Source organism: Pseudophryne corroboree, chromosome 1, assembly GCF_028390025.1.
Source record: "Pseudophryne corroboree isolate aPseCor3 chromosome 1, aPseCor3.hap2, whole genome shotgun sequence".
Lineage (NCBI taxonomy): Eukaryota > Metazoa > Chordata > Amphibia > Anura > Myobatrachidae > Pseudophryne > Pseudophryne corroboree.
Genome location: NC_086444.1, coordinates 320473436 through 320487382, shown reverse-complemented (window position 1 = coordinate 320487382; position 13947 = coordinate 320473436). Strand labels below are relative to the sequence as shown.

At 42.5% G+C, this 13947-nt stretch overlaps 1 protein-coding gene across 3 annotated transcripts in view; it reads left to right on the top strand.

Annotated features, from left to right (window-relative positions):
• The window catches only part of SCARB1 (scavenger receptor class B member 1), a 215088-nt gene extending 201350 nt beyond the window's left edge, over positions 1-13738 (top strand). Inside the window, exons 11-13 of one of the 3 annotated variants that reach the window (XM_063964592.1) lie at positions 430-576; positions 10652-10782; positions 12891-12978. In XM_063964592.1, the coding sequence (XP_063820662.1) occupies positions 430-576; positions 10652-10771 (267 nt within the window). In that variant the 3' untranslated portion in view covers positions 10772-10782; positions 12891-12978. Of the gene's footprint in view, positions 1-429; positions 577-10651; positions 10783-12890 lie in introns of all 3 variants that reach the window. The other 2 variants (XM_063964591.1, XM_063964593.1) reach the window with 2 other exon arrangements.
• Positions 13739-13947: the final 209 nt, after the last annotated feature.

The window sequence follows — 13947 nt, the reverse complement described above, 5'->3', positions numbered from 1 at the left end:
GCCGGGAACAGGCTGGACTCCATTACTTGGCAGCTAATTCAAACTTGGTAGACCACTATATGACCTGGATCCGGTGCCCCCTAAACCTATGGGCTTCATAGCAACAGCACCACCTGAAACCGCTATAGCTATGCCCATGCAATCAGCTCCTGTCATTTTACAGGATGTGCTTGACAATGACAGAAGCTGCTTGCTGTGTAACTGCCAGTATTGGCTGTATTTTAAAATTCTCTACTAAATATTTACCAGAGTTAAAAGAAAAATGATAGAAGCAGATTGGTTGCTACTTAATAAATATCCTCCATAATGTGGAATTCCGCTTCCTGTATTCTACTCCAGCAGGATGGTGCAATGTTTTGTTTTTGTTTATTGTAATTGTAACAATTTAGTCCATGTTTTGATTTTAGCCTATATATTGTTTTCCTGCAGAGTGGATATCTTGATGGCCCAGTGTATTCTACCTATTACAACACGCTGATCGTGCTCCCTCTTGTGCTGGACTACCTTCAATACATCCTCATTGCTGTGGGTCTTTTTTTAATCCTGATAGCAGCAATCATTCCATTTGTAAATCAGGTACGAACTCTGAATCCACCTCACTCCACTGTATAATAAATGTACAAACTTACAGTCCGCATTGGCGCTCTTGGGGGCTTATGTAATAGGATCCGATTTTGCCGGAGGTGCGGGATGCCAGCCGATCTCATATGTTTTGGGGTTTGTTTTTTAAAGCGGCAATCATTTACAAGGCATGGTTTTGTCTTGTAAAGGATTGTCACTTTAAAAAGACGTCCGAGCAAACTCGGACCCTATTACATATGCCCCTTGGAGTTCTATTGTGGATCTTAGTATAAAGTACACATTCTAAAAATGAAATGCAATCTTTAAAAAACTATCTCAGGCACTGTTTACCAGTAAATATGGAAACATATTGAATAGAAATAAAAATTGCAGTGACTTTAAAAGGTTTACTTACCAGTAATGGGACCTTAATATTGCATTTGTCTACCAGACCACAATGACTTCCAAACTTTAAAAATCTGGATTGTTGATTGATGGTAAATATTCCACACCATATACTTTACCAGTCTGACTAAATATTTACTTTGTAGCTATGAGATGTGAGCAGTGTAAAATTAAGTTGAACCTCGCAAACCTTTTTTTATTTTATTTTTTTTACATTATTTTTTTTCCCCTATAGTGTTTTTCTATACAGTTTATTACACTCCCTTCTGCCTATTTTCAACAAACAGACTAAAGCACACACAAACAACATATTTATTATAAAATATTGCTTTAGATAATAACTGCACTGTAATTCACATCATTGAGTGTCAGATAAAAGTGGATCAAAGTCTTTTGCAAATTAAGGTCCAAGTATATGGAAATGTTTTTTAAAAATATAGTAATTTAGTTCAAATACAATGTCTAATAAATAAATTGACTCCAGTGATCCTTAAATTGACTCCAGTGATCCTTAAACTATGTGTCAGGACCCATAACACATTGCCATGCTGTTTAAGGTGGGCAGTTTCTAAACAATGTGAATTTATTGAAGGCAAAACCGCATAACCTATACAAACCTACAAAAGCACAAGGTCTCAAAATGCATACAACCATATAAATATCTCACTTACTTGCATGGATGTAATGCTGTTCATGCATTCTTGAATGCATCTGGCCTTAAATGGCATGCAATTTAGGGGTTGTAAACTGCCATAACTCACATGTGGTTGGAAATTTCTGCTTCCAAACCACAGGTTGATGCCTCTGAGCTGTGGCAGTTTACAAGGCATAAACCCTTTGTAAATGTTTGCCCTAAAGTTGGTAATTTGATCCAAAGCAATGTTTAGTAATGCAAGTATTACTTAAGGCAGAGGTTCCCAAACGCAGTCCTCAAGGCACCCCAAAAGTCCAGGTTTTAGGTATATCCATGGTTCAGCACATATGGTTAAATCAAATTGATTAAGGTGCTAATAAAGTCACCTGTGGCGAAGCATGGATACATTTAAAACCAGGACCGTTGGGGTGCCTTGAGGACCGCGTTTGGGAACCTCTGACTTAAGGGTTTAGTATGATTGACCAGTGGACGGGATGCCTGCGGTGACCATACCGACGCCAGCATCCCGAACTGTGAAATAACAACAGGGGCGAGGTAAGTACTGTATGCTCTCCCCCACTTCCTAACCCTCCCTTCCTGCAGCCTAACCCTAACCTCCCCCTGGTAGTGCCTAAGCCTAACCCTCCCCCCTTAGTGCCTAAACCTAACCCCCCATCCTCCTGCAGCCTAATCTTAAACCTCCCCAGGTGGCAACCAAACCTAACTATCCTTCCCTGGCCCTAACCCGCCCGCTATACTTACGGTCAGGATGCCGGCTGTGGTGAGTCCAGGGTCGGTCTTCTGACCCTATCAGGATTCCAGCACCATTTTGACGTGTTGGGATTCCGGCACCAGTATGCAAACTGCTGGCATCTTAACTGCATCCTTTACTTAGAATATGGCACCTCATGTCTTATGGTGGTAATGTGCTGCTATCTATACATGTCAAGTTAAGAGACAGGTTACAGTACAGTGTGAAATCCATTTACAGCAATGCCATGTTCTCTTGTTACAATATTTTATGTATGTGTTGCAAAATGTAATGCTTTTTCATATATTTTGTTATTGAATTACAATGGTACCTGTTTTTCTTTTTTTTCTTTATTAGCTGGAAACTGTGTACTTTGCTTATTTATAACCCTTTTTCTCTTACGTCCTAGAGGATGCTGGGGTCCACATTAGTACCATGGGGTATAGACGGGTCCACTAGGAACCACTGGCACCAAGAATTTGAGAGTGTGGGCTGGCTCCTCCCTCCATGCCCCTCCCACCAGACTCGGTTTAGAAAATGTGCCCGGAGGAGCCGGTCACAGCTAGGGGAGCTCCTAGAGCTTCTTTAGTTTTATTTTATTTTTTTAATTATGTTAGGCGCAGGGAGGCTGCTGGCAACAGCCTCCCTGCTTTGTGGGACTAAGGGGTGGAGTAGTGTCTGCCCTGAGGAGTACGAGCCACTATCTCCGCTGAAAGGACACTGAGCTCCTGAGGGGAATGATCGTTCGCCGCCACAGGTGATTGCTCACCCCCGCATCATGACGCCACCCCCTTACAGGGCCAGTAGATTCAAGTGGTGAGTGAGTCACCAGCCCCCCTAGCAAGCGGGAAGCTGGTGTGAAGATGGCGGCAACAGGGTGGGAGCGCAGTACTAACTGCGCTCCGAGGCTAAGCGGTACTTAGTGCGGCGCCCTGAGCCAGCGCCGTACCCTACACTGGTGATGAAATCTGTCAGGGGCCCTGGTTACACTGCCAGCAAAATCCTCAGGCCAGTTTAAAGAACAGTGGAGCGGGAAGCAGGGCCATGATCTGGGGGCAGAGCTTCTCCTCAGAGCGGACCCAGCAGCGTTCAGCGCCATTTTTCCTGCCTGCATATCACTGTGTGGAGACGCTGACAGGGAGAGCTGTCCTTCCTATCAACTCCAGCTATCCTGTCCGGTACCGGGGGTTGTAGAAGGGGGGGGAAGCTGTGTTAATACTGTGTAGCCTATTAAGGTACACAGTAAGCTCTAGGTAGTGGTTTTCCTCTATCTAGAAAGTGCTGTGTGTTGGTTGGCTCCAGTCTCTGTGGCTTTCTTGCCATTCTTGGGGGAGAAACTGTGTCTGTAATTTCCGTGTGTGTGTGTGTGTGGAGTGTTTGCGATCTCCAAACGCCATGTCTAGGAACTCTGTGTCATATGCTGCAGAGGATAATTCCTCTCATGACGATCCCATTCCATGTACTCAGGATTGTACTGTTTTATCACAGATCCCTGCAAAGGAGCCTGAGTGGTTAGCCTCCCTTAAGGGTATGATTTCTCAGATATCTACTGGGGTAGCTCATACTGAGACTGCAACTCCGTTTTTTACAGGATTCTATGGCGTTTTGGTCTGGTTCTGTTCTCATTCCTTCAAAGTCCCCTAGCATACACCCTCAAAAACGTGCACTTGCCCAGATTATGCAAGATGACATGGATACCGATTCTGACACTGCAGATGGTGAGGGGGATGTGCTGCGGGGGCGGCATCTCTTGCAAAAGGGGTGCAGTTGATGATTGAGGCCATTAGAGACGTGTTGAATATTGCTGACACAACACCTGAGGAGGCTTACTTCACTGATAATAAGAAAGCCTCGCTAACCTTCCCTGCGTCTAAGGAATTAAACGCTATATTTGAAAAATCCTGGGACAACCCAGAGAAAAAAAATCCAGATCCGAAGAAAGGTTTTGGTTGCTTTTCCCTTCCCTTAGAAGGATAGAAAGAAATTGGAAAACGCACCCATAGTTGACGCATCTGTTTCCAGACTGTCAAAGAAGGTGGCTTTCCCTGTTCCGGGAACTACCGCGTTAAAAGAACCGGCTGATTGCTAAATTGACACTACGCTCAGATCCATATACACGGCTTCAGGGGCGATACTACGACCTACTATTGCCTGTGCATGGATCTCTAAAGCTGTAGTAAAGTGGTCAAGCATGTTACTTGAGGAATTGGATACAATGGATAAAAGTGACGTTGAATTGTTTTTAAGTAACATACAGGATTCTGCAGGATTTATGGTGGAATCCATGAAAGACCTGGGTACGATGTCTGCAGGGATATCTTCCATGTCTGTCTCGGCTCGCAGAGGACTCTGGCTACGCCAGTGGTCTGCCGACGCAGAATCCAGGAGAAGTGTGGAGAACCTACCCTACACAGGTCAGGCTCTATTTGGGGAAGCGTTGGATGTGTGGATTTCCACGGCAACCTCGGTTAAGTTGCCTTTTCTTCCCTCAGCTGCGCCTCCTATGAAGAAACCCTTTTCTTCAGCTACGTCACTGTCCTTTCGGTCAGCTAAAACAAAAAAAAGAACAAGCCTTCTAACACCTTCTTTAGAGGGGGTCGGGCAACATCCAAAAAACCTGCTACTGCAGTTTCCCAGTACCAGAAGCCTGCTTCTGGTACATCAAAATCCTCAGCATGACGGTGGACCACACAGCCTGGAGGACGTGCCGGTGGGGGCGAGGCTCAGACGTTTCAGCCACGCTTGGGTGTCGTCCGGCCTGGACCCCTGGGTAAAGGATATTGTGTCCCAGGGATACAGGCTGGAGTTTCAAGAACTCCCGCCTCACCGATTCTTCAAATCAGGCTTGCCAGCTTTATTGGCAGACAGGGCTATCCTACAGGAAGCCATTAAAAAATTGGAAAAGTCACAGGTCATTGTCCCAGTTCCACTTCATATACAAAACAAGGGTTATTATTCGAACCTATTCGTGGTACCGAAGCCGGATGGTTCGGTCAGGCCAATTTTGAACTTGAAATCGTTAAACCATTTTCTAAGGGCGTTCAGATTCAAAATGGAGTCTGAGAACGGTGATCTCAGGTCTAGAGAAGGGAGTTTCTGGTATCCCTGGATATCAAGGATGCATGCCTCCACATTCCGATTTGGCCGTCGCACCAAGCTTACCGCAGATTTGCGCTGTTAGACAATCACTATCAGTTTCAGGCACTGCCGTTCGCTCTCTCCACGGCACCGAGGGTGTTCACCAAGGTGATGGCAGAGATGATGGTTCTCCTCCGCAGACAGGGGGTGAACATAATTCCATATCTGGACGATCTGCTGATAAAGGCATCGTCCAGGCAGACGTTGTTGCAGTTGCTCTCACGACTCATCTGCTCAGGGAACACGGTTGGATCCTGAACCTTCCAAAGTCACATTTGGAGCCGACAAGGAGATTGTCTTTTCTGGGGATGATCCTTGACACGGAAGTGCAGAGGGTGATTCTACCGGAGGAGAAAGTGTTGGTGATTCAAACAATGGTCTGGGATGTCCTGAAGCCAGCCCGGGTATCGGTTAATCAATGCATTCGCCTTCTGGGGAAGATGGTTGCCTCCTACGAGGCTCTACAGTACGGAAGGTTTCATGCTCTGTCCTTCCAACTGGATCTCCTGGACAAGTGGTTGGGATCTCATCTACACATGCACCAGAGAATACGTCTGTTGCTGAAAGCCAGGATTTTACTCCTCTGGTGGCTGCAAATACCTCACCTTCTAGAGGGCCGCAGGTTCAGGATTCAGGACTGGATCCTTCTAACCACGGATGTAAGTCTCCGGGGATGGGGCGCAGTCACTCAAAGGGAAACCTTCCAAGGAAGATGGTCAAGCTTGGAATCCAGTATTCCAATAAACATTCTGGAACTAAGAGCCGTCTACAACGGTCTTCTCCAAGCGGCCCATCTTCTGTGGGATCGAACCAAGCCATTCAAATGCAGTTGGACAATGTAACGACGGTGGCATACATAAACCGACAGGGCGGAACGAAGAGCAGAGCTGCAATGTCAGAGGTAACCAGAATCATCCTCTGGGCAGAAAAACGCATTGGTGCTGTCAGCAATCTTCATTCCGTGAGTAGACAACTGGGAAGCGGACTTCCTCAGCAGACAAAATCTCCATCCTGGAGAGTGGGGCCTACTACATCCGGAGGTGTTCACGGAGATGACAGATCTTTGGGGTGTACCTCAAATAGACATGATGGCCACCCGTCTCAACAAGAAGCTTTGGAGGTATTGTTCCAGGTCACGGGACCCGCAAGCCGTGGCAGTGGACGCCCTGGTTTCTCCATGGGTGTGCCAGTCGGTGTATGTGTTTCCTCCACTTCCACTCATTCAAAGAGTTCAGGCAATACTCATTGCTCCGGACTGGCCAAGAAGGGCTTGGTACGTGGATCTTCTGGGTCTTCTACTGGAAGATCCGAGGCCTCTACCTCTTCAGGAGGACCTACTGCAACAGGGGCCGTTCACTTATCAAGACTTACTGCGGCTACGTTTGACGGCATGGAGGTTGAACGCCAGATATTAGCTCGGAAGGCCATTCCGACCAAGGTTATTCCTACCCTGATACAGGCTAGGAAAGGAGTAACATCTAAACATTACCATCGCATTTGGAAAACGTATGTCTCTTGGTGTGAATCCAAGAAGTTTCCTACGGTGGAGTTTCAACTGGGACAGTTTCTCCTCTTCCTGCAAGCAGGTGTGGATATGGGCCTGAGGTCGGGATCCGTAAAGGTCCAGATTTCAGCCCTATCCATTTTCTTCCAGAAACAACTGGCTTCCCTCCCTGAGGTTCAGACTTTCTTGATAGGGGTTCTGCACAACCAGCCTCCCTTTGTGCCACCTACGGCACCCTGGGATCTCAACGTGGTGTTACAGTTCCTCCAATTGGATTGGTTCAAGCCTCTACAGGAGGTTGAGGTCAAGTTTCTCATATGGAAGGCTGTCTCTTTGTTGGCCTTAGCTTCTGCTAGACGTGTGCCGGAGTTGGGGGCATGAAGATAGAGCTGAGCTCCGGACACGTCAGCAGTTCCTTCCCATTTGTTGTCGGCTTTTCATATCATCCAACCTATTGTGGTGCCAGTTGCTACGGACTCCTCAATTTCATCAAAGTCCTTGGATGTTGTAAGGGCTCTGAAAATCTATGTGAAGAAGACTGCTAGTCACAGAAAATCTGTTTGTCCTGTATGATCCTAAGAAAATTGGGTGTCCTGCTTCTAAGCAGACGATCTCTCGCTGGATCAGGTTCACTATCCAGCATGCATATTCTATGGCAGGATTGCTGTGTCCAAGATCTGTTAAGGCCCACTCTACTTGTAAGGTGGGTTCTTCCTGGGCGGCTACCCGGGGTGTCTCTGCAGCTTTGCAGAGTGGCTACTTTGGTCTGGGTCGAACACGTTTGCTAAGTTTTACAAGTTTGGTACCTCTGAGGACCTACAGTTTGGTCAATCAGTTCTGCAGAAGCCTCTGCGCTCTCCCTCCCGTTCTGGGAGCTTTGGTACATCCCCATGGTACTAATGTGGACCCCAGCATCCTCTAGGACGCAAGAAAAAATAGGATTTTAATTACTTACCAGTAAATACTTTTCTCGTAGTCCGTAGATGATGCTGGATGCCCGCCCAGTGCTTTGTTATCCTGCAGTGGTTATCTGGTTCAGTATGACTTTGTTCTTAGGGGGTAATTCCAAGTTGATCACAGCAGGAAGTTTTTTAGCAGTTGGGCAAAACCATGTGCACTGCAGGGGAGGCAGATATAACGTGCAGAGAGTTAGATTTGGGTGGGTTATTTTGTTTCTGTGCAGGGTAAATACTGGCTGCTTTATTTTTACACTGCAATTTAGATTGCAGATTGAACACACCACACCCAAATCTAACTCTCTCTGCACATGTTATATCTGCCTCCCATGCAGTGCACCTGGTTTTGCCCAACTGCTAACCAAATTCCTGCTGCGATCAACTTGGAATTACCCCCTTAGTTACGTACTGCCATGTTACTTGGTTTAGTAATGTTTCAGCTGTTGCTGAATTTCAAGGTAGTTAGCTTGGTTTGCCTGGTTGTGTGAGCTGGTGTGAATCTCGACACTGTCTGTGTATAATGCTTCTCTCGAAGATGTCAGTCTCCTTGGGCACAGTTTCTGGACTGAGTCTGGTGGGAGGGGCATGGACGGAGAAGCCAGCCCACACTCTCAAATTCTTGCAGTGCCAGTGGCTCCTAGTGGACCCGTCTATACCCCATGCTACTAATGTAGACCCCAGCATCCTCTACGGACTACGAGAAAAGGATTTACCGGTAGGTAATGAAAACCCTATTCTTGCAGGATGTTGTGTATGTGCCCAATAATTTTCGATTTTAATACTTATGCAATTAACAGAAGTTTTGCCATTCATTTGGTTTCTCCTGCATTTTCCGTGGGGTGTGGTTCATAGGGTCGACCACGCTTAGGTCGACAGTGACTAAGTCGACATCCAAAATAGGTCGACACAAGCATTAGGGCTACATGAGGTTTTTAAATTTGTTTGGTGTCGTTTCCTTCGTACAGTGACCGGGAACCCCAGTTAGTGCACCGTGTCCCAATTGTAGTCCACGCGGATCGTAAAGTATGAAAAAGTTAAAAAAAAATTTGTTCTTTTTTTTTTTTTTTTTTGAAGAACTCATGTCGACCTTTTATCATGTTGACCTAGAAACCCTGTTGGCCTAATGCATGTCGACCAATAGTGGTCAACCTAATGACTGTCGACCTAAGTGAGACCGGATACCTTTTCCGATGACATAGCTTATGCAGCCCTCACTCTAACTTCCTTCCACTATGTATTATTCTTTCTAAATCTATAAACTATATCTTGTTGCCATATTAACTATGGGTTGCTGGTTTGTAAAGCAGATATCCATAAGGGAGAACATTCTTAGGGCTCAGTCAAATTAGCCACATTATATTCATGGGTGCAAGTAAGTGCTGCTATGAGCCAAACTTACGGTACCGCCAGATTTGTAGATAGGGCTGTGTACAAATATGCAAACCTGGGGCGAGGTAGGTACAGGAGGTGGGATTTCAATGCAGTCACCAGCATTTACATGCCGTCACAACAGAAACTCGCCCCTCTCGTGTGCGGGAGCAAGTTAATTGGATTGACTCCTCAGTGGTCAGCCATAACTCACTATGATACATTAAAGGTTATAACTTGTGTAAATGTTACTGATTTGACTGCTGTTCTTCTCATTCTTCATCTGCATTTTGTTTCATCCAGTCTCAGTCTCTGTATCAGCATTGTGATTATCATTCATGTTTGGCTTTTTATTCTGACATTTGATTTAGAACCCACTTTTTAGAACACCACTGTAGCCCTGATCTGCTACTCCCACACAGCAGAGTGACCTGTATCGACTATAATACTAAATGTACTAACCTTGTTCTGGGTTTGTTTTGTTTGTTTTTTTTATGTTTGAAAAACTAATGTCATTTTATTTTATTAATTTTTTTATGTTGCGAATCACTTAAATTGCAATTGTTGCGAAGAAAGTTTCTTTACCGCTTAATGTTTCTTTAAAAAAAAAATTATTTACATAAGCGATATAACTAATTAGATTTGTCGCAATTAAAGTGTTCAGCTACAGTAGGTCCTTGATTCCCCATTAAACCTAAAGATGGATGGAAGATAGTCTTGTTTTAATTATCTGCATCGTCAGCTGATTGATTCGGCTAAAAATAGAAATGCAGTGTTCCATTTTTATTTTTTTTATATTGCATATGCCTACAGTACTGGGTACATTGTTGGTGAAACCAATCATTTCATTATAAAACAGTGTGAATCACAGAAACTGTGCTAAATTGGAGCTCTTGTAAATTGCATAATTTTTTTTTTCTTCGATTTTTAAATCCTATAATTTTGCAAACATTTTTATATTTTGGTAGCAGTGCCACATGAATCCAAGTTTTTCTTATTTTGTTTTCCATCTATTTTGAAACTAGTATCATGACCTAATCCTACAATGCACTGACCCCTCTAAATTGTCTATTTAAACATTCATTTTTGATATGTTAGCCTATAATTTACAGTAATTGTGCAAGAAATTCCATATTAATGACAAATCCAAGAACAATTCAATGCACAATTTTACATTTTCTAATTGTATGGACTTATGTCCTTCTAAAATAAATCAATAACCCCTCCTATACATCATTCGAGGGTTTCCACCTATTTAACCTATTTCAGCTAACTATGATCTGTTTCTCCTTGCCCTCTATTCTAAATTACAAACTAGACTAATTATTTTTTAGGAAAAAATCTTATTTTGGAGTAGTAATAAAAAGCTTGATGAAAATCTTGATATCACTAAAGCCCAAAAAGAAAAGTTGACCTCTTCTAATGGAACTGTGATACTGGAAGCCAAATTATAGGTGCGTACAAGGTAAAAACATTTTTGTTTTTGTTTTTATTTTGAGGGGGTTTTACTAGAACATATATATTTTATTTTTATTTTTTTTTAAATGTAATGTATTACTTTTTTTTTAACTCTTTAGTACGTTTTAATTAAGATGCTTATACAAGAAAGGCATCTTATACCAATATTCATTGCTAATTTAGACTAGGCTACTGCATGCTTTATAACTGACGAATGCTGACTAACTGTATTCCTGTAAAAGAATCACATTGAATGTATAAAGTATCACAGAGGATCCAACTAGGATTTCCCTGGCTCTAGTTTTAATTGAACTTAACATTTCTGCTCACTGGAAGTATTGGTGAATATTGTGTCCACCTTAGTTAAATCACAACCTCCTAAACTACAGTTGTGGTTTAGAATGAATCTGCGACTGCGCGTGGGCTGGTTTCGGTATATATACGTGAAAGAACATCACAAGTGTAGGCGGATTGATGGGACCATGTGAAGTGGGGGTTCCTCAGTGGTAAGTGGACAGTGACCATGCAGAAGCATGGAACTGTTCCATCTAGTGGGTGTGTAAGCCAAATTCAGTAGTATACGGACGGAGGTGGAAGGACCGTTTCAGACAGCGCCTTTCTACCCAGCACGGAGTGGGTGCATTCCCATAGACTAATGACGACCGTTGCGGATGCAGATGCATAAACAGGGGCTGGGGCAGCATACCACATGCAAGACACATGGATGGTCATCCTAGACGGGTGGGTTACCGCATAAGGTAGTAAGTAGGCTGCAGCAAGAGTAGCTGCATCTGACTCTGAATCAAAAAAAAAAGTGTGTGTGTGTGTGTATATATATTATATTATATATATATATATATATATATATATATATATATATATATATATATATATATATATATATATTATAATTATAAAATAAATAATTGGTAGTTCTGTTAATGGACCTAGTATTGTCTAGCTCAGTGGTACATTCCAGATTATGCTGTTTATTCCAGAAGCTTATTTTTTACATGTTTCATATTTTTGTTTGCCATTTTAAATAAGCTTGCAGGACCCATAACTGTTTTTCTGGTTTCAGCTGTGAAACTTTGTAGGCACGTGGTGTTTATTAAAAGAAGTGTAGTAATGAAGAACCAATTATACTGTAGTTCTTCATTTTCTCTCATATTGGCCTGTTAATGTAAGCACGTGAAGGGTGTGCCATTGTACAGTATTAAACGTCAGTTGCGTACATATTAACATTAACAGACGACTGTAGGCCACACACCTGTGTAAGACTTCAGACCAAACTTGCCAGTCCTTACTTTGTACCCTGTAGCTATGAATAAATTCCTATCGCACAATTTGAACTAGTTGAGATTTCTGTGAAGATTATAGGTTTCGGATTGTCCGATTTAAGGGCAAGGGACATTTCACACAGCTTCATCATATGTTGAATATATGTAGAATACTTGGCTATTCAAGCGCCATTTTGTTTTTAGTAGTTTAACCACTTTAGAAGAGGCAAGGAACGTGTGTGCATGCTATGTTATGTTTGCTTGTTGAAGTTAATCATACTAACATATTAAATCAAAATTAACCAATATATGTTTTGCCAATATACCAGTTGTACATGTGTTTATACTTCATTATCTTATTTGCCATGCTCTGTATGTCCATACAATGCTTTTTGTACCACACATCATCCACCATTTCAGATCCATCACCATTCTGTTTCTTATTTGTACATTGTTACAAAAGCATAGCTACCCATTATGGTTTTATATAGCTACAACTAGTGTAGTGAAATGGGTTGCTAAAATAATGATTAATGAAATGGTGGCTAATGCCGCCTTAGATCAGCCTGCAAGTTCCCCCCTGCCGGCTCCCCCCCCCCCCCTGTTTATCCTTCCTGTTGTGAATGAGACCAGCTACAAATTCAGGTAAGAGTGAACACAACTGATTTAAAAGCCACTGATTCATAAATAATTAAATATAAAGAAATTCTCCAGAATAAACTCATTTACTGTATTTCACGTTCTTAAAATATTTTGCAACATAACTAGTAAGGGATACTAATCTGGAATTTACATGACAATATTATAACTTTTTCCTATGTTTTACCTCTTATAGAAACAGGAAAACATCTTGCAAGATACAGGTGAAATAACAGATGCAAATGAATATTCTGATGTTACAAAACTTATTGGAGAGCCAGACTATTCACATCAAACATGATGTATCACGATGACCACTTTAACGGACCCTTTGGAATACCTGTTTTTAAGGGACACGTTTTTGTTTTAATCACTGTGAGCTAAACTGGTGGGTTCCAGATAGATGTCACCATCTGGGTGAGGTGTCTGCACAAAAGAACATTCTACGTCAGGAAATTAGGAAATCCAAGCTACTGCCATGATGTCCAAAGAAACTCTGTTCCATAGTAAATTATTATAACTGACACTAGTGAACTATAATTTAATAGGCAACTGCTGAAACCTTCGAGATCTTACAGTAAGGTGCTCTTGATCATAAAGATCTTGATATGTTTTCTTGCCTGTTAATTTGTTGGGTGATCGGCTTATTGGCTGAGGAACCAACGTCCTACTAGATCCTCTGGCATCCAGAGGTTTCACCATTTTAAGCATTTTTCTCTACTAAAATGTGTTTAGGCATACAATTTGAGGTACTCATCCTAAATGTCCATTCATTTTGTTTCTTGTTTAGAACCCTGCAGCAAATACAGTTTCCAATGCATTATCTTTCAATGAAATGAGAGGACTGTACAGCAACCTACCGCATTCTGCTTATTAACCCATGGCACAGCATCTTGCAGTTTGATGCCTGTGGCCAGTTTAGCGTTCACTGGGGTAGATTCATTAGATTTTGATGGATGTAAAAATAAAAATATTCAGCTACTTTCACTTAAATGAGTAAACTATTAGACCTAAATGGCAATAAAATATATGTATATTATGGAATTTCAGGTTGTTATACGATTTTTGCATTTTTTTTTTCTTTCCCCCTGCTTCCCTTGGCTTTAAACCCTCAAAAACTGGAAAATGCACTGTAGCACAGTGTCTGAATAGGTAGACTTATGCAATAACAAGTTTTGATGCTTAATTAAATAATTTTGTGGAGATGACCCAGGCCAAAGCATTTGTAGACTAAAACATATAATGAGCAGAAC